A 25,211-nucleotide genomic window follows, 5' to 3' on the forward strand; every position below is an offset into this window, starting at 1 on the left:
ATGGGTATTGGGATTGGGATTGGGATTGGAGCTCGGGAGTCTAAAGGGGACTTTGGAGGCGGAAAAGCGGGCTGACAGGCGCGCGTGACAAGCGAGGAGCAGAGTGGCCAGCGAGTTCCCAAGACCTGGCCCTGGCATTGAGTTAATTATAAACGACGAGAGTGAGCTTCAATTGATGCCGAGTGGCCGAAGGAGTAAGGAGGCGCATCGCCTCTCCACTGGCAGCTAATCCCGCCTGGCTGATCAAAAGGCGGCCGAAGATGGATGGTCAAGGGCTTTTATTAGGTTGTTCCGAATCTCAGGTGGAACGGAATTGAGATCTACGACTCCTGCTGCGGGGTCACACACTGAGAAATATGAGGGATCATTGTCCACAATAGACGATCGAATTCGCAATGCACAGTCAAAAAATTACAAATAATTCTTTGATAAATTTTTTACAGAAAAATAAAATTATATTTTCATTATTATATTTTGTATAATAATTTATAAACATTAAGCTCAAAATGAAATTTATATACATTTTCTTTTTAACATAACCGATGATTAAAATGATCCTAAAACATGTAAATTTTAAATTAATATTTATTTTCAAAATTATTGTTTATTCAATATAACTATAGATTTAATTACATTTGTCAAGAAAAAAAAAATTTTAAAAAAATTTCATTTAATAAAATTAATTTTTTTATAAATTTTAATAGTTTTTTTTTCTGTTTTTCAAGAGAAAGGTTCTCTTTTGTTATTGCACTTGGTTTACAACTATTAAGTATTTAAGTGTTTACGCTTTAAGGATTTAAGTTTAATAAAATCAAATGTATTTTGTTCAGGCTATAATTGGGGAATATAACCATAAACATTTTATTGATTTTTTAAAGATCGTTTTCTTCATCGATATGAATCATTCGCTGCACACTAAATAAATAAAAAAAAGCTATTTCGCACACTGCACGACTTTGACTGGGCGATGTAAATCGCTCACATAAACGAATTTGTAGCCGCGAATCAGCAGAGCAATTAATTCTGCGAACCGATGGGAAGCTGCCAGCCGATCGTCGCGCATTATCGCCGCAGTTGGGCCGTTCAAACGACAATTCCAGGCAATAAGCCATCCAAATGGCAGCTCAAGTGAATGCTAAGGAACCAATAATAATAAAAACACACGAGAGCGTGGGCTTCCATCCAACCAGCCACTCTAAACATCCTTCAGAGGCGGTAGACGGGCGATTAGATCACAATACGAAGGCTCGTAAAAACGTAGAAATTCCCTGGGCCTTGTTACGTTTTGCATAAACTGTTTGGCGATTCGGCAACGTCGGAGTGAAAAATAAGCAGCCAGGTGAAGGCGAGGTGACATTATGGAGGACTGCTCGAGGTCCCGTGGTCCCAACTTTGATGGCATCGTTCTATGGAAAGAAAGCTGCTGACTGGTTATATATGGTGGATTGCCGTTCGGCGGACACCTACGTGTGACAAAAAGCCAGTGCCACACTTTTGTTTGGCCGCATGTGGGTCTTACCAAACATTGCTGGCCATTAGCACGCACGAGGCCAAGAGCAAGACGGCCAAGCCAGTCCCAGTCCCAGTCCCAATCCCGATCCTATTCCCATTCCCAATCCCAATCCCAGTTCCAATCCCAGTCCAAAAGGAAGAGAACGAGGACGAGGCTTTGTGTGTGCCACACAATCATGATCAAGCCTTGACAAATTCTGTTGTCTTGCTTTAGTTTTGTGGCAGGGAATGGTTTATGTGGGGCATTAAGCTGTGCAGGAAACCCGGCGAGATCGTTGTGGCAGACAATGTAAGCTACACAAAAACTAGTGGAGAGAGTGGGTCTGGTCTATGGGATTCTTTGGGCAGATGAGAAATGCAGATGGGCTTAGGTTATAGCTGAGCTTTGTCCTTTGTGCAGCTTAAGTTCCACTAAACAAAGCCAAAATATTTCAGTTTAAAAGTAATAAGACAAAGTTATAAAGTTTTAAGATATATGCAAATACTAAATAAATTAAATAAATATTAAACCCAATATATTTTTCATATTTAGTTATATAATTTCAATATAAAAAGGTCAGATAAAATCATACTATTTATAACTATACTACTTAAAAGAATTGTTTTTACTTACCATCCAAAATTTAAAAAAAATTATAAAAATGTGTTTTTGAAAAAATGTTTTGAATTTAAGTTTAATAAACATGGTAACATTTTTTAAGGATTATTATTAGACATAAAGATTATATTTCTGTACATTTTTTTGCATTAACAAGATCGATTCTAATTAAAGGTTACACTTTAACACTGTCTTTAGAGTAATTTCTAAGAATGCAGTTTTATTGTTATGGTCTTTATACTTTTTATATAAAATATATTACTTTATAAAATACCTTAAGCTATAACTGTGTAGTCTCAATAAACTGACATAAAATACAAGTTAAATGGTACAAAAATTTCAATGTCCTTCTCATCGTTGACGTCAGCTGTTAACCCTTCAATACCGCAATCGGTGGGAATGTGACTTCAACCGAGGAAACCGCACACAGGAGCCGCAGAACCAGGTTCAGATGAAGGAGCAGGATTAAGAGAAGGAGCAGGAGGCTGAGTCACCTGATGGAGTCTCACGGAAAGCACCTCAAAGGCCGAATTATCCGATAACCGCTTGGATCGCAGGATTACAATGAGTGGCAACAGCTGGAGTCGTTAACGCTTCAATGGAATGGAAGTAAAATTCATTCAAAAGTCACTGCGGACGCGGACTCCTTTGGCCGTGATTTTCATAATTCAAATTGACCGTGTCCCGGGGAAAGGGATAAGAAAGGGCAAACGGGGCAAAAGGGACTTCCCCGTGGCCGGGGCCATAATGAAATTCACTTTGTTTTCGCTGGGGCAATGCGGGTTTTTTCTTTTTTTTTTTTATTATTCTGCACTGGCTTGAATACGTTTTTTTTTTGCGCCGCTCGTCCTTCCTTTTTCTTGGCTGCTCTCTCCTGAAGTGAAAATGCCATTCAAGCAGAATAATGCAATATAAACTGTTGCAGCTTGAGCGGAGCTACTCAACCGATGAGGGCGCTGTGGGTTGGGAACCCGTTGACAACCCGACATCCCAACAATGCGACCAAGGAGGACATTCTCACTTGTGTGCCGCAACTCGGAGGCGTCTGGTAAAACATGAAACCACAAAAGAGCTGGCCCAAGGAATCGTTCATGTCAATTATTCCAGTTAAGTGAGCAGCAAACCAAAGCTTTGGCAATTTTTTAAGTGCATTTCGGCCGCACTATGGATACAAGAAAAAATTACAATATGAAACCCAATACGCCGGGCGTAATTCAAGTTGTGAGAAACCGTTCGCAGACCTGCATGAATTGCGGAGATCTCGCAGCGACATAATAAAGCAATAAACTGCTAGCAGGATAACAAACACAAGCAGCAAGATACCCAAACATCGGCTCCGTTCCCCCATATATATACATATAGTATATAGACAGATGCTCCGACGATCTCGAATTTCACATGCAATCAATGACAAATTTATGACTTTGCGAGGACGGGGCAACTCTCGAAATGCATTCACATCGGGATGTTCAGACGCTGTTCAGGTCCTGTGGCCCTCAATCCCTACTCCATCTTGTTTTTCGCGTCCTCATATTTCTGTCAATTTGCTGCAACGCCCCCGCCTCCATTCAAATTGAGTTATAGCCAGAATGAGAGCATTATCCTGACAGCTGTCCTGGCCCGACGTTTAAGTATCTATTTCACGCATTTGCCAGAGATCAAGTGCAAGTGCTCTGGGGATCCACTTCAATTGTACGCTTGTACCTCTGAGGAGTTGCTTCCTCCACGTGGAATATCCGCTGGATTGGGTTAGTCGGCAATTTAAGTGGAACTCGTTTCGAAATTTGTCGCACAATTAGTCGCTCCATCGGTAGCAATTCGAAATGGAGTACTGTTGTATAGTGTGACGACAAATTCTGGGAAGAAAACGGAAGTCCTGGAGGACATGGAAACCCTCGGAAGTTGCACCGGAAAAGCCTTAAGAGAACTGTTCTATTTTTCACAGAAATTTCACATCAGTAAGATGCTTATCTGTTATACTTTAATTTAAAATTTCAAAAATATTAATATGATGGCTTTTTCATTTTCATAGGAATTAATTTTTTCTTACATTTAACTGAATTTTAACATCTGCACATACATATTTACGGTTTCCCATTTTGAACTCTTTTAGATGAACTTGAAGGCTATTTAATCCGTTTTAAAGTCAGCTCTTTGCACTTTCGAAGAAATCTTTTATCAAATCCATGGGCAAGCTCTCAAGTCAACCTTTTCATGTGGCCACCTTTGCACTCCGAAATGGTTTTCCGAACCGCATACCACACGGTCTGTCAATTGCAGGGACTCCCCTTCGAAGGAACGCAATCAGCCAGGATCTAAGTGGAAATGCATTTTCACAATATCGTACATGCATATAATGAAAACAAGGCAGCAGGAAAGCAAAGCTGAATTAAAATATGCAACAGCAGCAGAAGTAGCAGCAGAAATAATAATGCCACCTGAAGGGTGCCGAGAGTAAGGAGTGAGCTAAGAGCTGAAAACAAGTAGCCAAATAGCTTGAGACGCTAACAAAGTTTTTGCAGAGCTGCCACCGCTACGCTCCTGCCACCGCCGATAAAGCTGCCCGATAAGCGACACGCGACCACAGGAGGGTCCAGCCCGAGGGCCAGGCTCGACCCCTGGATCCCTGGATCCCTGGACCCCTTTGCCACTGGATCCCTGGATCCCCGGCCAAGACCAGGAACAGGAACTGGTACAGGTACAGTTTGTTTTGGGCCCGCAAATTGGTTTGGCTTCTGCCTCCCAGCGGGAAGGGGGGTTTGCTTTGCTTTGGCTCGGGTTGGGGCAGGTGCCCCACCCACCAAATGGCGCTGGGCTGTCACTGGCAATGCTGCAACATGGGCCACCGAGACACGAATCAAGTTGGTATACTTGTACAGAGGGAAAATAATATTGAAAATATAAAAAGTTTAAGAAATACCAACATATGCAGTAAAAGTATATAATTATACTCTTTAATACTGTTAAAGATCTACCCTTTTCCTAATTAATTAATATTAGGAAATGCATAAGCTTTTACTTCTTTTTAAAGCAACCCAAAATATATACCGACTGAACATTTGTATCTGTGTATTTTAAAATGGATTTATTAATTTAGTTTTTAACAAATATGTGCAAGCCCATAAAACTGAATGATTTCAAAATGGTCAAAGTTAATGTTCACCTAAAGGTTGATTCCATTAGATAAATTTATTACTTAATATTATAATTTGTACCTATAACTGGAATATATATTATTTTCTGTGCAAATATATTTAATTCATTTCAATTAATTTTCTTTAGATGAAAGACAGTATTTCTTAATTTAAAACTAAGTACTTATTTTATTTAACCATTAGATATTGTTTAAATATAAAACCATAAACGTTGAAACTAAAATGTTTTTATTACCACAAGAGCTATTTCTTTTTTAAATGGATTTTTTGTTTTCAAAGAATCTGCTTCTGCGGCAAGCCCTTTTTCGAGTGTGCCACAGAGACAGCGGCGAACACAATTCTCTCGCCCCGGCAATGTCTGCAGTTCCGTTCTGTGTACCTATGTCGGCGACCGCTAACCCCACCGAATACTCAGCCCAGGGTCTTATATTAATTGTCACGCATATGTCTAACCTCTGACAACAACAACAACAGCGACGAGGACCAGGGCCCAAAACCACAGACGAGGTGGAAGCCACAGCCTGTAGACGCCGCCGCGCATATTTTTGGGTCTATTGAAAAGCCAAAACCACAAGAATGTTACCAAAAGTGTTGACCGGCTACGTAGGCCAAGCCAAACATAACTGCTGTTGTTTTAAATGCTCTAACAAAGAAGTATATTATATAATATAAAGAATGTGGCACATTAAATATAGGAATATTAAAATACACCGAAACTATTATAAATACGAAATACTTAAAAGACTGAGGCTAGAGTTTTTTATGAAACAACTTCAATTGCAATTAAATATCCAAAAGATCATAGCTTGTCTTTTAATAAATCAACATTTATAACTTAAAACCTTTTACAAAATATTTACTAATATTTGAGTTCCTTCATTTCTGCTTAAAGTTTCATATTAATATTAAGTTAAAATAAATGTGACACTTTGTGGCATAACTATCATAATTTATTTAATGTTAATGCACAGTAGTTCCTAAATTTCGTTATAGGATCAAAAATAATATAAAATTTCAAGCTATTATTAATAATATGAAACATAATAATATTATTTATGAAATGTAATTGGCTTTTTAGATAAGACCTTTGTATGTTTATTTATGAATTTGAATTCATTTCACAAGACAATCCAAGAAAGGTAATCTAAAATTCGTAGTGATGGCCAGTACATGGTACTTTGTCTTGTTTGTGTTACCATTTTCGTGTGTCATTTGTGGGTGGTGAGGAGGGAGGGAGGCATGGGTTATGGGTATGCCAGGCGGATCCGTCCGTTCCACCGGCCGTGTCTTTGGGCCAGGCCGTGCGGCTTGGGCTCATTCGTGCCCCGCCATCGCTGCTGTCGTCTGCTGCTCTACTTGACAATTACCTTCGGTACATGTGTTGCTCCATTGCCGTCGCTCGCTTCTTTCTTTACTTTCTAAATATTTTCCTTGGGTTTTCCACCGCACAACACTGAGGCGGGGGCAAAACTAAAACACACTCTTGTGCGGAGACAAGACCTTTTTGTTTTTCCTAATGTGTCGTTGTTTTCTTTTTTAATTGAATGACAGCAGGCCAGACAGTCGGGTTTTTTTCGGGGGGGTGGTGGTGAATGCTGTGTGGGAGGAACAAACAGATAGAAGCGCCTCCCCCACGCGGTTTGCTGCTCATTTATTAATGCAATTAGCATATGCATTTACGAGATGTTGTCGCTGCAGCCGGAGAAAGAGTTTTGTGGTAGCCCAAAAGTGGCACACAAACACGATTAGATTAGATTAGGCTAACTTTTTGTATCTCCAGCTGTATCTACCTCGGCATCTGCCCCCCAATTATGTGGCAATAAGCCAACGTTAAGCAACATGCAGCTCGGGTAGCTCAAATATTTACTAATTTACCCCAAAAAACCCAAACTTTTCTCGATAAGCGAGATGCCGTGCCAAGCTCCACTTTACACTAACGTCGAACCCAAAGAATGTTTAGAGCAAGTTCTGCTGATTACCCCTCAGCGTTCACCCAATTTCGCAATTGACATCCAAGTGTTTTCCAAGAAAATCCCCAAACGAAGAGGAAAAGTGCAAGCAAAGGGCTTAGCTAAGCCATTTGCATGTTGGCCCGTACAAATCCAGTTAAATAGGCAAATTAGTGGGTCCAATTATCGTGCAGGCCTAGATACCACACCACCTCGCCAGCAATATGGAACATACTTACCCGGGGCACACTGTACGGTAAACACGCAAGGAGACCAACCGACCACACGGGAAAATTCTTGTGGACATGCGAGCTCAGAACTCGAAAACATTTCCATGGGAAAGTTTTTTGGTAAGTGGAAAAATATGATCAGAAAATTCAGTTTTCTAAATGTGCATTTACCGGAACAAATTAACTCGTTAGGTCTTGTTAAAATTGTTTCTATTGTCAATTTGATAATATTTAAAAAAAATTTTACAAGTTTGGAAAATGACAAAATTATGATCAAAATATATATTTTGTAAGATCTTAATTTATCGTAACAATCAACGAGTTAATTTGTTAAAGATATAATTCTTTATAAAATATTATTCTAAATTATTACTTTTCGTTATGGCATGTTGTTAGTCCATTATAAAAATAAATAAATGGTCGGGAATCAAAATTACTCACAAATTTCCGATGAGCAATTTAATCACTGCAATATAAGGAGTATACGGATGAATCTTCCAGAGAAACTTTTAGTAAAATAATGATCTTCAAGAGCTCAAGGACTACGCATAAATATCTCCTTCATGAATCCGTGAGTACATTACTCCAGGCCGGACAAAGTGCCAATAACTTTTGGCTTTAAATTGACGTCGCAGCCCTTTCTGAGCGGCTATCCATTACCGGGTCCGCTGCCAGCCTAGTTCCCACCATAACGGCAAAGTGGCCGGCGAAAAGTGGTGCGGGAAAGCGGAAAAGCGGGAAAATTTTTGCATGCCCTGCTCGTAAGTTATGTCATGTTAGCAGTTGATTTTGAGCCTAACTTGCGAGGCGGACCCCTCTGAAAAGTGGCCGACAGGCGATGTCGTCGCTCCGAGTTGCGTGTCAAATGCACTCGGCCAAGGGAAAACTCTCGGCCCGCAGAGTTTTTCCAGAGATTAAAAAGTGCGCTGGTCAAACAAGCCAACGGCATTATTGATATTAAGTGAAAGAACTTTCCCGGCTCCCATAACTCTGTGGCAAACTAGAGCTAATTTCGTTTGCAACGTTTGCCGAGAACCTTTCAAAGTCCCATAAATATTTATGAACCCTGCGGGATGCTCGTCGATTTCTTTTCATGATCTTGCAAGGGCGCCATAATAGCCTTTTCCAAAAAAAATACAGAAACAACAAAAAAACAGCAGCGGCAGCTGAGATTTGCATTTGGTAAATTGGATTATCAAACACTTTATCCGGGGCCACTTCAAAGGAAGCCAGCCTTCTAGGGTTACCCGTCGCTATCAACTTCCGATAGGCTCGGACATTTCATGGCTAGTTTGAGCTGGGACAGCAAACAGAAATCAAATGCCTGGCCTGCGATTTTCCGCATCAGGAATCTCGATGGGATGGAAAACATCTCAAGGGCCCGCGGCACACAGGATGCAACTGGGAAAAGTGGAAGGCGGCGCCTAGCAGACGACCGACGACAAACTGAAAACTCCTCAGCGAACCGGATATGGGTCGGTGGAAATCCAAACAAGTGCAGCGGCAGCTGCATTTCCCTCAGCCGCTGCCCCTGCCCCCGCTCCCCCCTCTCAAGTGCCCCAGATAGACGCGGCAAATTAAGATATCAGCGACGCTTTATGGGCCCGGGAAAACCCATTCATATCCAGGCAAGGCAGCCGAACATCAGATCCCGCACAGTAGTGGCTTCATCGGGCACCTTTGTCGGTGCACGACCGCAGAGCAGAGACAAGCACATAAAAGGCATCATCTAATCGCTACTTTCTGTCACATTGATGATAAAATTTGGGTCAACTTTTAGTGGTAGTGGCTGCCACCTTTTTTCCCTCCACACCCCCTCACATCTCCTTCTATCTGCCATCCTTGAGATAGTCGCCTGCACTTACCCAACTTCGTTTTATGTCTAATGGCCTAGGCTACCAGTTTTCTTCTATTTTTTTTGTCCGTATTTGTGTGTTCTTTCTGGAGTGTGTGTGTGTGTTTTTATGGGCCTTCGTCGTCCCTTGAGTTGCCGGCGATAATAAAAGCAAAGGCATGGCTTAGAAGTACAAAGTCTAAAAGCAAGTCGGGGCATATCCTTTTTTATGCTGCGGTTATTGTAATTTCTCCCAGCTACACTGAGCGAATGGATGTGCGATGCGAGGCGATATGCAAATTGGAGTTGCGAGCCGACAATTAAGAGTTTTTATTCTCTGGTTGGGGGAGAAAGGGAAAATGTAAGTTAATGGAAGGTGAATCATGGTGGGGGTAAAACACTTAATTCGTTTAGAGCCTGCCTAGCACGAAAATGGCTTAGTGGCTTATCATTTGCATTAAAATTGTATGCCAACCAATTACGTTCATCACTTTTTAAGTTTCTTAATGGGATTAATAAATAATATTGCAAAATAAACTTACATATTTTGAAATTCAGATGTCTTAATTCAATAAGGAAATACAATAGTTAATCATCAGCAATGCGCATGAAGAAGACTTTTGCCAACGCAGATTATAAATAAAATTTGAATTATTTTATTTGTCAAAAATATTTTAGCATTTAAATCCATAAGCAACCTAAAAAAATTTAGAAAAAAAAATGATATATAAAATCAGATTTGATTATAAAGAAATCAAAAGGACTTAGCAAATATGCGTAATAAGCCTTTCTAAAACAAAGGAAAGTCCTTTGATCAGCTTATAGTTTGTTTTTCGTTCCTGATATATTTATTAAAACCATGGTTCTTAGGCCTAAAAACATAACACCTCGAATTGTTAATATTATGCAAAGACATCTCTTTTTTCAGTGTGCTTCTCTAAAAGGCGGGCTTGAGTAACAGATAAATGCAACACTTTCTGCTCGACGATGCATAAAAAAGGTCCAACCACACACATTCACTGGCACAATCGAAGGGGTAAACTCTTTCACAAAGTGTTTTTTACGGCAATGGCAATGGCCAATTGCATTTGGCCGCCCTGCAACTGCAACTGCAACTGCGGCAGTGGTAACAAACGGAATAAAAAATAAGCCATGGCGGTAGGCGTTGACGGTTGACGTTCGTTAAACTCACACGCGAGTGAGTTGCGGCCAAAACAGCTGTAAAATAAAATTTCATATCAATTGACATTTGGTGGGGTCGTAAAAGGCCAGAAATTAACTCCGGCAAGCGGCACTCATTTTTATGCCTTTCCAATGACTGCCCAAGAAGATAGTGTTGGGTTTTAGAAGTACCAACCCGCGGCGATCGAAAGGTTTTTTCAGGCCGCCTTGATAATATGTAAATTGGCTCTAAAAATAGCCAGACCCAAACAGAAATAGACCAACTTCATTTTGGCAATGATACTGCAGATAGAGCGCTGTGTGCGATATTCAAATACTTTTCAAAATATTGAGCCGCGACTGTGTGAAGTGCGCTTGAAGACAAAAGACGGGCGGCGCGATTCGTCGTGATTGGCATTATTTTAAGTGGAGTTCTCTTTCATTTTTCGTATATTGGGTTTTGCACTTCGCCGTTGTTTTTCAAAGGTGTGAAAATAATTGAAAACATGAGCCGCAGCCTCTCAAGGTTGAATTTAATGAAACACCTACAGGGTTAAAATTATGAGCCATCATCTGTCGCCGGCCCCCAAAAAGCCGTTGAAATTAATTGCAATTTACGATGACGTTTCAACAAAAACAAGCTGGGAAAAGCTGGCTGGCTGGATCCGGCCAAACAAAACAAAAGCAAAAGTCCGGCAATAAGGTTAATAAAAACCACAGAGACACTGCCACCAAAACTGAGGCATTTCGAGTGAGCTGGAAACAAAACTACGCAGGTAAGCACAATAAACGTGCAGCTCTTAATTAAGTCATGGCCCGGGAGCTGCAAGTGGGCTTCGAGTGGTCCAAAAACAAAACGTAAAACTGGGAGAGATGAATAATATTTATTGTACACTATATGTGTGTATGTATGTGGAGTGGCCAGGATGGGGCACCGCCTCCAATCTCGGATTCCCAGCGGTAGCGATGATCGCCCTCAAGTGTAACGAAAATATTGAAATGAAATTGTCAAGAGAGATGGCCAAGACAGAGTATCGGCCCGGATGCCGGAGATTGATAGTGAAAGCGTGTGGGCCGTGGCCAATGAATAAATCTGGCCAGCTACCGAGAAGAATGCACCAGGGAAATCCAAAGTTACAATATAAATTTTGTATTAAAGCACTACGCTAAAGAAAACTAAGCTATTTTGCATCGAAAATTGAAAATATTAAAGATTTACTTTCATTTTAAAGGCATGTAGCCTTACTGAAATGTAAATATTTTGTTATTTAACATAAGAAACTTTGTAATAACCTCTTTTAAATATATGAGTTTTATAGCTGGTAATATATTTCTCTGCTTTTTGTCTCATTACTAAAATTATGAAATATCTCATGGATACCTTGAAAATTCCATTTTTTACATCCATTTGTTGTCTTTTTTGTGATATTACACAAGATGATTATGATAAATTGTAATTACTGAAACGATCCTTAATAAAAGTATAACTTTTCCCCCCGATGAATGCAAAGCGAGCGAAGGAAAGTGGGTGATTAGTGGATGCCATTCAATTCGTGGCGGATCCAGTTTACACAAGATCCTGCTGTCACTTCGCTGGGTGCGGTCTTTGGGCCCTTTGAACAACCCGATCACAATGGTGCCCCAACCCCTCATGCTCGATATTAAAAAATCAATCAGCCTCGAAGCCTGAAAAGTCGTTTCTGTTTCGTTTTTGTGGCGTCTACGCCTCGCCAGGCGATACTTCCCACTCGTATACACCAAGTGTGAAATTTGCTGTAAACCACAAGAAACATATTAAAAAAAAAAAAATGGACAAAAAACGGGAAAAAAGCGAAACGAAAATACCACAAAGATTGAGCGGGACGGTGAGGGGGAGGGGGTGGCTCTACAGCGGAGGAGCTCTGTGCTGGAGACTCTTTGAACACAACTTGATTACTGGCTCATTTAGTTTCATTTAAGCCAAAAGACTCAACATTGTAAAAGCGAAAAATACAACAAAAATGGCAGTGTTTTGTGGCTGTGGCCAAATGAGAGCATTTTGTGTGTTGGCCGTGTGGTAAAACAAGTTAAGCAGAACGACGGGCAATAAACGGCGACACAAGCAACTAAATTTGCGGCCAGGCGATCGAATTTCACACGAATCGATATTTTACGATATTGTCTTAATCAGGGGTCTTGCATCCTGAAACATAAAAATTGGAAGAAATAAAAGGGGGACATATCTGACTCATAGGAAATAAGAAAACTTAACCGAATTTCTGAAATGCTAGCAAATCGCTGGCGATAGTGTAAAATGTCAGGCATTTGAGGCTGTTCAACCAACAGATACACAACAAGCGAGTTACAGATACAAGATACATAATTGCTGAAACGGAAAACAGAAAAAACCTGCTGAGAGTGTCAATGACAGCAGAGAGAGAGTGCAAGAAAGAGAGTGAGAGCACGGGAGAGCAAGAACTGATCGATGAGTGTGTGTGGGTGAGCAGAGCACTCACACAAGCAAAATCCTGACTCCAGAGAAAACTGAGCGAGCGAGAGACAAGATACGCCTTCAAAGTAGAGCAACAGGAATGGAAGATTGCGAGAGCGGCAGAGCGATCGCTTGTAACAGTATTAGTGAGAGATTTCATCTGTATTGGTGAAATTTCCCCTTCAGAACCGCTCTCTCGCTCTCTTGTATTTCAATGCTACTCTCCCAATTCTTTGTATCTCAACGCTACTCTCTCTCGCTCTATCCATCAAATCTTGTATCTCTGCGCTACCTGCAAAGTATCTTGCAGATACAGATAGACCCATTACTTAGGCTTGGATTAGGAGGCCCATTCTAAACTGTTTGCTCAAACAACAAGCGCGCATGTTATTTTTAGACTGCCTGGAAGGGAAAGAAAAATATTTTTACTTTTACCATTTTCCTACAGATTTTTGGCAATTAGTTGGGCCTGAAAAAACAGTTTTTCGCCAACTTAAATTCCAAAGAAAACCTGCAGAAGCAACCGTAAGCTAGACAAATAACTCGAAATTATAGACCAATTTATAAACATGAGTTGTCGAAGATCGTCGCTGGGCCCCTTCGTGTGCCTAATGAAAGGTTCTGCTCGAAAATCGCTGAACCCCTTTGGAATAAGCCCTCCATCGATCGCCTCTTTTTTTACTTCTTATTTTTTGTTGTCGACCTCCTAAAGTGGGTATTAGCAAAATGCTGAAAAATTGCGACCCCGAAAACGAAACGGAATGAAATGAAATCTTTAGCACAAAACGCCGAAAGAGGCTGACAATTAGAATTGTCTGGCTGGTTTTTTATGTTTAGCCGTGATTATGGGTTGTGTGTGCTCTGTGGCATTTTGGCTGAGCAACATGAATTGGTATTTTTCACTTTTCGAGGCTTTTTCCGCCAACTCAGCGGTTTTTGTGGGCATTCGTTTATAAAATTATAAAAATATTTAAATTACTCATAAGTAGTTAGGAAGTGGGCGATTACATAAATATGGCTGGGCATGCAAATCGCTATATTTGTACGAAGTCTGCTGCTTTCTACCAGGTAGCCAAAAACACGGCCATAAGTTTTCGGCCAGCATCTAAGAGGGAGAGACACATGGCCGGGCGCATAAATCAAACCGACCAATAAATACTTGCGGCCGAGATTCTCCATAGCCACGGAGCCGTAAACGCGTAATTAACCCCATTCTCCGCGAGGGAGCGGATAAATATGGCACAAGAGTTAATGCACATTAAAGCTCATATATCAACCCCTACACAAATCGAGGGGGAGGGGGGTTGCTTGGGTTGGTTCCACAATAGGCAGCCTTTGGCACAGCCTCAAATGCTGGGAATCCAATCCACTCGAGCCCCAGCTAGCAGCACAATGCGGCAAAAGTATCTTTAAGATGCACTTGAGCGGTCGTTACTCACAACATATTCCTCCACCGACGCGTCGGTTATACATATATAAATATGTACGTATTTTATAAAATATCGCATGGCATATAAAAATGCCTGGCATTGTTTCAGCATCGACGTGTGGGCGCATTACTGAGCCCGCATATCAAATGAGTCCTGAGTTCGAGACACAAAAACAACGGCAGCAATAGCAAATCACACTATCGAACAAGAATTTCAAGATACAGGAATGCCAAGCGGACAGGCAAATGTATAAGATAATAACTGATTGGGGACTGGGAGATAAAATCTATGTTTTCCCCAAAATAAATTAGTCAATAGAGCCAGTCCCATTCTAGGAATTTTCAAAGTAAATAAAAGACAAATTAAAATGCAACTTGGAATTTATAATATTCCAATAAATAAATGTAAAATAACCTTTAGGGGCAGAGAAAAATAAGTTTTTGGAAAAACAGAAAAAAATAGTTATTTTAGGAATGGCAAATACTGCAATTTGTTGCTCAGTTTAACCGATGTGGAGGCGGCAATAATGTAATGCAAGTGCGCCTGACAGCTGCCACAAGGATGACTCCTCGCCGCGGAGGAGCTGCATCCTCGGCTGTCGGACGCACTTTCCACTCAGCCATATAGTTTGCCACACATACACATCCATTGATGGCCTTCTTAGCCAGGGTTCATTCATTAAAGCGCCCCGCAATGATATTCATAACTGCAGTGGCAGTGGCAGCTTCAGTTGCTACTGCCATGGCAATTTTCTATTGCACCAAAAGATTATGAAAATTTTGGCCTCAAAAAATCGGGCAAAACGTTTGCGGCATTCGGATTTGGATTCGGTTTTTGGATTCGGCGGGGATTCGCAACAGCAGCGCAGCAAAATGGAAAATAACTGAAATCACAAAACAAACTCAGTGCGCAAACATAAATTATGCATTACAAACGTGCTTCTGACCCATTGCCATTTTCTAATTCAATTAAAATGGTTTTTGTTTCTCCAGTTGTTGCTGTTGTTGCAGTTGTTGCTCGGCCGGCATTTGAATACGATTTCCCAAGGAGCGGAGCGGGAAAGTTTCTGAATAGGCCGCTGGGAAAGTTGGAGCAGCGCATCCAGGCAGCCAGACACTAATTTGACATAGTTATGCGAGTCGAAATGAAAGCTGCAATGAGGATTTTGGCCGTGGCCAACGCGCCGTATGAATAATATTTAAGCTGTGTTGTTCGCTTTGCGGTCTGTGGCTGTTTGCCACTGCAACAAAAAACAAACATTAGGCGCACTTTATGGAAGCCTCCTGCAAGACACTTTTGGTCAGGCAGGTACACGAAATGATCATAATGTCCGGGTTACATTTTATGGATTTAAATTGAAAACCCCAAATAATTTAATTGGTATAAATGCAATTAAATTATATTCTAACCATTTCTAAACAGTTTTTAAAACTCCACCAAAACTTTGGCTACGAACTTCCCCGGCAGTCATACAGTTATGACGGCTAGAGTACGCCTGAAGTCACGAAAAGGGTCGACGACACACATATGACACAGTCTGCCACAAAGTTGCCGGCACACGTCGAGTTAATGAAATTTAAAAATTCATAAAATATTCGCACCACTAGGCAAACAGCAGTAAGAACCTCGTTGCCAACATCTACAAACCCGAAAGCAACAGCAGTGGAAACAGCAACAGCAACAGCAAAGGGGCAAGTGTAACTCAATTAATTAATAACAATATACCAACAGCAGCTGGAGCAGCAGGAACAGCAACATTAACAAGAACAACAAACAAAATAATTAAGTAACAAAAGTTTCATATTTGCAGTGCCGCAAAAACAAAACGGGACAAAAACGCAGCAGCAACAGCAGCAACAGGAGCAACCGGAGCAACAGCAACTAGAACGGCAGCAACATCGGTAGTGCAAAAGCCGGGCAAAGTTTTCAGCTCCCCCTTTTAGAGTTTTTTTTTGGGGAGGGGCAGCGGCGAAGTTGTTGCTCTTGGCGGAAACTTTTTTAATGTAATTTTAAGTGGCATAAGTCGACAGCCGAAAAAGCCAGCCAGCAGGTGATAGAGAGCTGGGAAATTAGAACGGCGAACCCAAGTGACACTAAACAATCACGCATTGGACATTTCCTCCGCGGGTTTACGGCCGAGTTCCGCAAAAAACCTATTTGCCATAGTTGCAGTTGTAAGTTGGCATAATAGTGGCATTCAAACTGTAATATTGCTACTGCTACTGCTGATGGTGTTGCTGTCGCGGCATGCAACACTCATATGCGATATTTATGGTGCAAGAGGCAGCAGCAACAGCAGCAGCAACAGTCATCGCGAATGGGGTGCAGTAGCTGCGAGTAAATAAACCTGAAAATTATGATGAAGCCGGCAATGGCAATAAAGAGCACCAACAAGTTTCCCTGAACTACTCAAAGTGCCAAATATGTGTGGTTTTTTGTGTAAGAAACAATTTCAGCACTCAAAAGTGAGGCGCAGTAAAAATCCTAACAAACCATAACAGCGTTTTCAATACTATAAGGCTAACTCCGTTAGACCACCATCCTAAAAACTACAAAAACTATGTGTCCAAATGCGAAAACTGTAAAAATCGAACTCCCACCAAGAAGCAACTGAAACGGCAGCAGCACACACAACAAATATTGCTAAAATATATTTAGCATACGACAATATATTAGCCATTTTACGACAACAAAACACTCCGGAGAACCGCACTTAGTCGGTCGCTTTGACGTGCCCAGCAAAATAGAAATAGAAAAAGTGGCCAAAAGCACTAACAGCAATCGCAGCAACAGCAATCGCAGCAACAGCTATTGCAACTGCAACAACAGCAGCAACATCGGCAGCTGTTAAGAGCCAAGCAGCATGCAACATGCTGAAACTGAGGCAACATACTTACAGCTTAGTATGTACATGCAACACACATCGCGAGTGCAACACGAGGCACAAAAACGAACTGAGTCACAAACTTTCGATCCCAAAGGGGGCGAAATGTTGCCAACCAGCAGCAGCCTGTTGCCGGTTCTAGTTAACCCTCTGTGGGATCTAGGTGCTACAGAAAGCACTATTTCTAAAGCCAAGAACTTTCAAAAGTACTTTTTGTTTAAATATAGAGAAGTCTATAGTCATTTAGTTTTCTAATATTAAAGTTTATGACGCTGGTTTCCTAAAAAAACCTTCATTGAACCTCAAAAATTGTGTTTTATTATGCTGAAGTAACATTAAAATACCATCAACTATTTTTAAGTACACCAGAACTAGGTCTTCAACTCTCCTAAGGATGACTATTATTTAAGAATATAAAACTAATCATAGCATAAACATTTGTAATTAAAGGAAAATGCTGTTATTTTTAAGGAATAATCGTTATAATTTTGTTTTAAATATTCTTGTAATATATGTATGTTTAACGATGAGTCCGATTTATTTTATTTAAATGCCAATACATCCGTTCTTTTTATACTCAAATGCGGCACATTTAGTTTTTTTGAGTGCCTTAATTATTTCCTATAAACTTGACTCGTAATCTCGAGAGCTCCAATACAAAACAGAGCATTTAAAGCTGATCAGATAGGCGCTGTATTGAAGGGCTCAGCTAATTTTGAAATAAATCCCACTTATAGCAAATCAAATAATCGTGGGGTCAAAGCAGATAAGACCCAATACTCCATTGATAGCTGATAACCCATCTGAACTCGGAATTATTCCATTTCCTAGTGCTAATTGTGTGGACAGAAATCGGAGAGAGAGCAGCGAAGGGTTAACGTTTGGACCGTCATGTGTGTGTGCAACATTTCCCCTACTTTCGTCGAAAGAGAGAGAGTCTCTCTCCCGTGTGTGTGATACACATGCAGGCAGGAAATGCAGCTAGCCTGTGTGTGTGTGGGAGCGGCAGAGAGCGTGGCAGAGCAGCGGCAGAGCTGCATGCTGCATGTGTGTGCGAGCGCGAGCGGGAGCGCGAGAGTGCATGCTCATGCACATGCACATGCATGCACGGACACGTTGTTGTCTGTCTGCCGGCACTATAACCACGCGCGTGTGTGTGTGTGCGCTCTGCTCTGCCACGACGCAGCGACGACGTCGTTCCGCAGTTTCACATTTTCAACGAGCCAACGGAGTCGAGATGGCCAACTCCAGCAATCAGTTTCAATCGAAACGCGAGGCGGCAAACATGTTTTGAGAAAACGAGCTCTCGCCGAACCGAAACGAAGTCGAACACTGAGTCGCGCCAAGTGCCAAGTTTCAAAAGTTACGTTACCAAATCAAGAAAAATCACAACAAATTGCAAAATTGCAACAGAGAAATAAAAACGAGAAATAAGTGTATAAATCGCTAAGTGTCTATTCGCAACGCCAGCTCACACCAGGATTACGGGCAAACGGGCTGCGTGAAAAGCGATCGAAAAATGAAAACCAGAAAGTGACCGCAACAACACCCACAACCCACAGCTAAAAAGCTGCGAAAAAAAAAATAAAAGCAAACCATCTAAAGTTAACTAAGCCAACTAGCAAATCACCGCAATGCCAGCCATAATTTCCAACGCCTGCCTGTTGCTTCTCGTGGCGCTGACTTGTGCGCATGCGCAGCAGTGCAATTGGCAGTACGGCCAGTCCACCATGGACATCCGGTGCAGTGTCCGTGCGCTGGAGTCCACGGGCTCTGGATCCCCGCTCGACCTCCAGGTGGCGGAGGCCTCCGGCCGCTTGGAGCTGCAGTGCAGCCAGGAGCTGCTCCACGGCAGTGAGTTGGCCCCCGGCCTCTTCCGCCAGCTGCAGAAGCTCTCCGAACTCCGGATCGACTCCTGCAAGCTGCAGCGGGTGCCACCCAACGCCTTCGATGGCCTCATGTCGCTCAAGCGACTCACCGTCGAGTCGCACAACGCGGTCTGGGGACCGGGCAAAACGCTGGAGCTGCACGGCCAGTCCTTCCAGGGACTGAAGGAGCTGTCCGAGCTGCACTTGGGCGATAACAACATCCGCCAGCTGCCCGAGGGCATCTGGTGCTCCATGCCCAGCCTGCAGCTGCTCAATCTCACCCAGAACCGGATTCGGTCCGCCGAATTCCTCGGTTTCTCCGAGAAACTCTGTGCCGGCTCGGCGCTGAGCAATGCCAATGGAGCCGTGAGCGGGGGTTCGGAGCTCCAGACCCTGGATGTCTCCTTCAACGAGCTCCGAGCTCTGCCCGATGCCTGGGGTGCATCCCGATTGAGGCGTCTCCAGACTCTGAGCCTGCAGCACAACAACATCAGCAGCCTGGCGCCCAATGCGCTGGCCGGTCTGAGTTCCCTGCGAGTGCTGAACATCTCCTACAACCACTTGGAATCCCTGCCCTCGGAGGCTTTTGCCGGCAACAAGGAGCTGCGGGAACTGCATCTGCAGGGAAATGATCTGTTCGATCTGCCCAAGGGTCTGCTGCACCGTTTGGAGCAGCTGTTGGTGCTGGATTTGAGTGGCAATCAGCTGACCAGTCATCACGTGGACAACAGCACCTTCGCCGGTTTGATTCGACTCATTGTGCTAAATCTGTCCAACAATGCGCTCACCCGCATCGGAGCCAAGACCTTCAAGGAGCTGTACTTCCTGCAGATCCTCGACATGCGCAACAACTCCATTGGCCACATCGAGGAGGGCGCCTTCCTGCCACTGTACAACCTGCACACCCTCAATCTCGCCGAGAACCGTCTGCACACACTGGACAACCGTATCTTCAACGGACTGTATGTGCTGACGAAACTCACGCTGAACAACAATCTCGTGAGCATCGTGGAGACGCAGGCCTTCCGCAATTGCTCCGATCTCAAGGAGCTGGATCTCAGCTCCAATCAGCTGACGGAAGTGCCCGAAGCTGTGCAGGATTTGAGCATGCTGAAGACCCTGGATTTGGGCGAGAACCAGATTTCGGACTTCAAGAACAACACGTTCCGCAATCTGAATCAGCTGACGGGTCTGCGATTGATCGACAACCGCATCGGCAACATCACCGTGGGCATGTTCCAGGATCTGCCCCGCCTGAGTGTGCTCAATCTGGCCAAGAACCGCATCCAGAGCATCGAGAGGGGAGCCTTCGACAAGAACACCGAGATCGAGGCGATCCGTTTGGACAAGAACTTCCTCACCGACATCAATGGGATTTTCGCGACCCTGGCCTCTCTGCTCTGGCTGAATCTCTCCGAGAATCACTTGGTGTGGTTCGACTACGCCTTCATTCCCTCCAACCTCAAGTGGCTGGACATCCATGGCAACTACATCGAGGCCTTGGGCAACTACTACAAACTGCAGGAGGAGATCCGAGTGACGACGTTGGATGCCTCGCACAACAGGATCACGGAGATTGGAGCCATGTCGGTGCCGAACTCCATTGAGCTGCTGTTCATCAACAACAACATCATTGGACAGATCCAGGCCAACACCTTTGTGGACAAGACGCGGCTGGCCCGAGTGGATCTCTACGCCAATGTGCTGTCTAAGATCTCGCTGAATGCCCTCCGGGTGGCGCCCGTTTCGGCGGAGAAACCCGTTCCCGAGTTCTACTTGGGCGGCAACCCCTTCGAGTGCGACTGCTCCATGGAGTGGCTGCAGCGGATCAACAACCTGACCACCCGCCAGCATCCGCACGTGGTGGATCTGGGCAACATTGAGTGCCTCATGCCGCACAGCCGCAGTGCCCCACTGCGTCCGCTGGCCACTCTGTCCGCCTCCGATTTCGTCTGCAAGTACGAGAGCCACTGCCCGCCCACATGCCACTGCTGCGAGTACGAGCAGTGCGAGTGCGAGGTGATCTGCCCCGGAAACTGCAGCTGCTTCCATGATGCCACCTGGGCCACCAACATCGTGGACTGTGGCCGCCAGGATCTGGCCTCCCTGCCCAACCGCATCCCCCTGGACGTCAGCGATCTTTACTTGGATGGCAACAACATGCCCGAACTGGAAGTGGGCCACCTGGTGGGTCGTCGCAATCTGCGGGCCCTCTACCTGAACGCCTCCAATCTGATGACCCTGCAGAACGGCAGTCTGGCCCAGTTGGTCAATCTCCGGGTGCTCCATCTGGAGAACAACAAGCTGACCGCTTTGGAGGGCACCGAGTTCCGTTCGCTGGGACTTCTGCGGGAGTTGTACCTGCACAACAACATGCTGACCCACATTTCCAACGCCACCTTCGAGCCACTGGTTTCCCTGGAGGTCCTGCGACTGGACAACAACCGTCTGAGCTCCCTGCCCCATCTGCAGTATCGCCACAGTCTCCAGGGATTGACGCTGGGCAGGAATGCCTGGTCATGTCGCTGCCAGCAGCTGCGGGAACTGGCCCAGTTCGTCTCCGACAATGCCATGGTGGTGCGGGATTCGCACGATATCTACTGTTTGGATGCGGGAATCAAGAGGGAACTGGAGCTGATTGGCAACCTGGCCAATGGACCCGACTGCTCGGAACTGCTCGATGCCAGTGCCAGCAATATCAGCTCATCGCAGGATTTGGCCGGAGGATATAGGCTGCCCTTGTTGGCCGCTGTTCTGGTGCTGATCTTCCTGGTCGTCGTGCTCATCATCGTCTTTGTCTTCCGCGAAAGCGTTCGCATGTGGCTGTTTGCCCATTATGGAGTGCGGGTGTGTGAACCCCGCTTCGAGGATGCCGGCAAGTTGTACGACGCCATCATTCTGCACTCGGAGAAGGACTACGAGTTTGTGTGCCGCAACATTGCCGCCGAGTTGGAGCACGGTCGTCCACCCTTCCGTCTCTGCATTCAGCAAAGGGATCTGCCCCCGCAGGCCTCGCACCTCCAGTTGGTTGAGGGAGCACGTGCCTCGCGAAAGATCATCCTGGTGCTGACTCGCAACCTTTTGGCCACCGAATGGAACCGCATCGAGTTCAGGAACGCCTTCCACGAGTCGCTGAGGGGTCTGGCCCAGAAACTGGTCATCATCGAGGAGACGAGCGTTTCCGCCGAGGCAGAGGATGTGGCCGAGCTGTCGCCCTACCTGAAGTCGGTGCCCTCGAACCGCCTGCTCACCTGCGACCGTTACTTCTGGGAGAAGCTGCGCTATGCGATCCCCATTGAGCTGTCTCCCCGAGGCAACAACTACACACTGGATCACCATGAGCGCTTCAAGCAGCCCGTGTCGCCGGGCATGATCTTCCGCCAGGCGCCACCACCGCCGGCCTACTACTGCACCGAGGATATGGAGGCCAACTACAGCTCGGCCACCACGGCCACGCCCTCGCCAAGGCCCACTCGTCCGGGTGGTGCCGCCCGCATCGTGGACTCTATGCCCATGCCCATGAGGCCGCCCTCGGAGCACATCTACCACAGCATCGAGTCGGAGTACAGTGCGTACGATCAGCACGAGGCGCTCTCCATGATTCCCACGGGCCTGATGCACCAGCACCAGCAGCAACAGCAGCAACAGTTGCGCCTGCACCAGCAACAGCAGCAGCAGCAGCAGCGACTGTTGCAGCCGCAGTTCCGGGCCATGCCGCAGCAGGCGATGCCCGTGGCCTCGGCGCCGGTGCACCTGCGCAGTGGCAGTGGTTTGAGCCAGGCCAGCACCAGTACGCAGTCGACGGCCCAGGCCTCCACTTCCGCAGCAGCGGCACAGCAACAGCAGCAGCAACAGCAACAGCAGCAGCAGCAGCAGCAACATGCATCTGGCGGCAGTGAAGCGGCCAATAAGAACGGCCAGGCCTTCCTGGTGTAAACTTCCCAATGGCCATCTCTATCAGCCTCGCAGCGCAGGAGCGGCCATCTTGAAGCTGATCGCTCACTGGCGCAAAAGGACTCGGGAAGAGGAAGCAGAAACAGGACGCACACTCAAACACACACAAACACACACGTACATCCAAAACAAAAAGACTTTTTCGTAGGCATTTCTTGAACCACAATATATTTATACGTATTTTTTTTCGAAGCATTACGCCTTTGGATGTTGTGGTTGTTGTTCAAGTTTCGTAGTTGTGTAGCACTGCCAAAACAAGCACAAGACACGCCCACACATTCATATACGAGCATATAGGAATATAAAAAATATTACAATATAATTACCATAAAATGTAAACAAACAATTACTAGAAATGTTGCTAAAACACTTTCAAATTCAATGTGATATATTAATTAACTATAATTAAATCGGCACATGAGATGATGATGCCCCTAACTGTAATGCGTAGGCCTATATATTATATATAGTAGTTCTAGCCAGGCGTAAAGAACGTAAACCTAAAACTAAACTAAACTATTGTTAACTACAAACTTAAAGTAATGCTAAACAAATACACACATTCGTTCGCATCCAGTTGATCGTGTTTGTCGATTCATTCATCCTAAGCTACACGAAACAATAACTAAATGAATATTGGATAAACTTAAATGTATATAGAGAAATCGCAAGAGCAACCACATTTAGAGCACTTAATGTATTTATGTATCGTACTGTATAGAGATGATGGAGCTAAATTAATTGAATTAAATTTACTTAATGACGAAATGTATTATTAAATTAATTATTACAATTACATAAAACCAACCAGAAGAATATATCTGAGAAAATAAAATGCAAAAACATTACAAAAATATTGACAAAAATTAAATCAAAACATTTTCTTACTCAAATTGGGAACGGGGACGGCAACTGGGCAATTGGTTGGATAAATAGTGGAATAGCAAACGGAGATGGAATTAATTAAAGTGCGTTTGCCACAAAGGAACCCTGTTGCGGGACACATGCAACTGACACCATTCCCACAGGGACACAAATGAAAAAGGAAATTTATTCATTTTCATTTGCCATTTGCTCTGTGGGAATTTCAAAGGTCACAATGCAAAACGTTAACTAAAACCTAAATGCATAACTGAATTGCGAAAACGAACTAAACAAAAGCTTTGCGCAAAGTTAATTGCTTGTAAATAATTATATATAAATAAATTAATGCAAAACGCACTCAAACAAACACTGTGCATATGCCACAATCACTCACACGCTCACATTTGTTCATGTAAATTATTATTTGCCAAATTATAAAACAAAATTAAAATGCGGTCCATTGCGAAAATTGTATTTCGCACATTTGCTTAACTCGCCATCTGCAATTGCATAATTTCCTTTTTTACGCCATTATTTTCATGCGTCGGCAAACCGCAACTCTATCATCAGCTAATATCCCGAAATAAAATAATAAAATAAAATATAACAAAAAGGAAGGAAACAAAGCCCATAAAATACATTTAATTTAGATGCATGGCCGAACAACTGCATAAATGGATTAATGTTATAAGCGATTCAGTTTTTCTAATTAGCTTCGACTGAGAACCCGGCCATTTAACTTTAACCGGACTTAAAGCTTATTTAAAAATGTTTTCAAACGCTGAGAAAGAAATCACCCTTTGCTTTATTTATGACCAGCGTATTGGCATGTGTCTATTTCTGGTCTAACCCTGACACTTTTTTTGGCAAAGTCGGAGTCAGTTGCAAAGCCAAAGCCAAAGAGCCACAAGCTCTTGCCAAAGTCGTGGCCAAAATCGATGGATGCGCTGGGGAAAAACAAATACCCCAATTGAATACTTTATGAGTGCAAAACTTTTTGTCATGTAATGCACTGCCACACACTCACCGCCATCGATGGAAAATTAAGTATGTCAATTTGCTGGTGGAAAATGCGAAAAATAAAAAAAAGAAACACCAAAATCGCAGCTGCAATATCCAAATCCGTCGAGAACGAAGCGCAAAACAAACTAATTGAAAATCAATAAGTAACCAAGCAGAACAAAATAAGTGCAGAAAAATGAGGGAAAGTCCCAGCTAGTGGCAAATTTAATGGCGAATTGGAGAGCGCACACACGCAGATACAAATAAATTGATGGGTGGGGCCAACTGCCCATCAGAGGT

At 43.8% G+C, this 25,211-nt stretch overlaps 1 protein-coding gene across 1 annotated transcript; it reads left to right on the top strand.

The window, feature by feature from the left end:
* The first annotated feature begins 18,455 nt into the window (after nucleotides 1-18,455).
* LOC108049479 (toll-like receptor 7) lies at nucleotides 18,456-23,916 on the top strand. Its single transcript, XM_017130664.2, has one exon. The coding sequence runs from the start codon at nucleotides 18,858-18,860 to the stop codon at nucleotides 23,025-23,027; it is 4,170 nt and encodes a 1,389-aa protein (XP_016986153.1). The 5' UTR covers nucleotides 18,456-18,857; the 3' UTR covers nucleotides 23,028-23,916.
* Nucleotides 23,917-25,211: the final 1,295 nt, after the last annotated feature.

This window comes from Drosophila rhopaloa, unplaced genomic scaffold (genome assembly GCF_018152115.1).
Source record: "Drosophila rhopaloa isolate 14029-0021.01 unplaced genomic scaffold, ASM1815211v1 contig_115, whole genome shotgun sequence".
NCBI lineage: Eukaryota > Metazoa > Arthropoda > Insecta > Diptera > Drosophilidae > Drosophila > Drosophila rhopaloa.

Coding starts and splice junctions, on each gene's coding strand:
- LOC108049479 (XM_017130664.2), top strand. CDS start 18,858: ATGCCAGCCATAATTTCCAACGCCTGCCTGTTGCTTCTCGTGGCGCTG.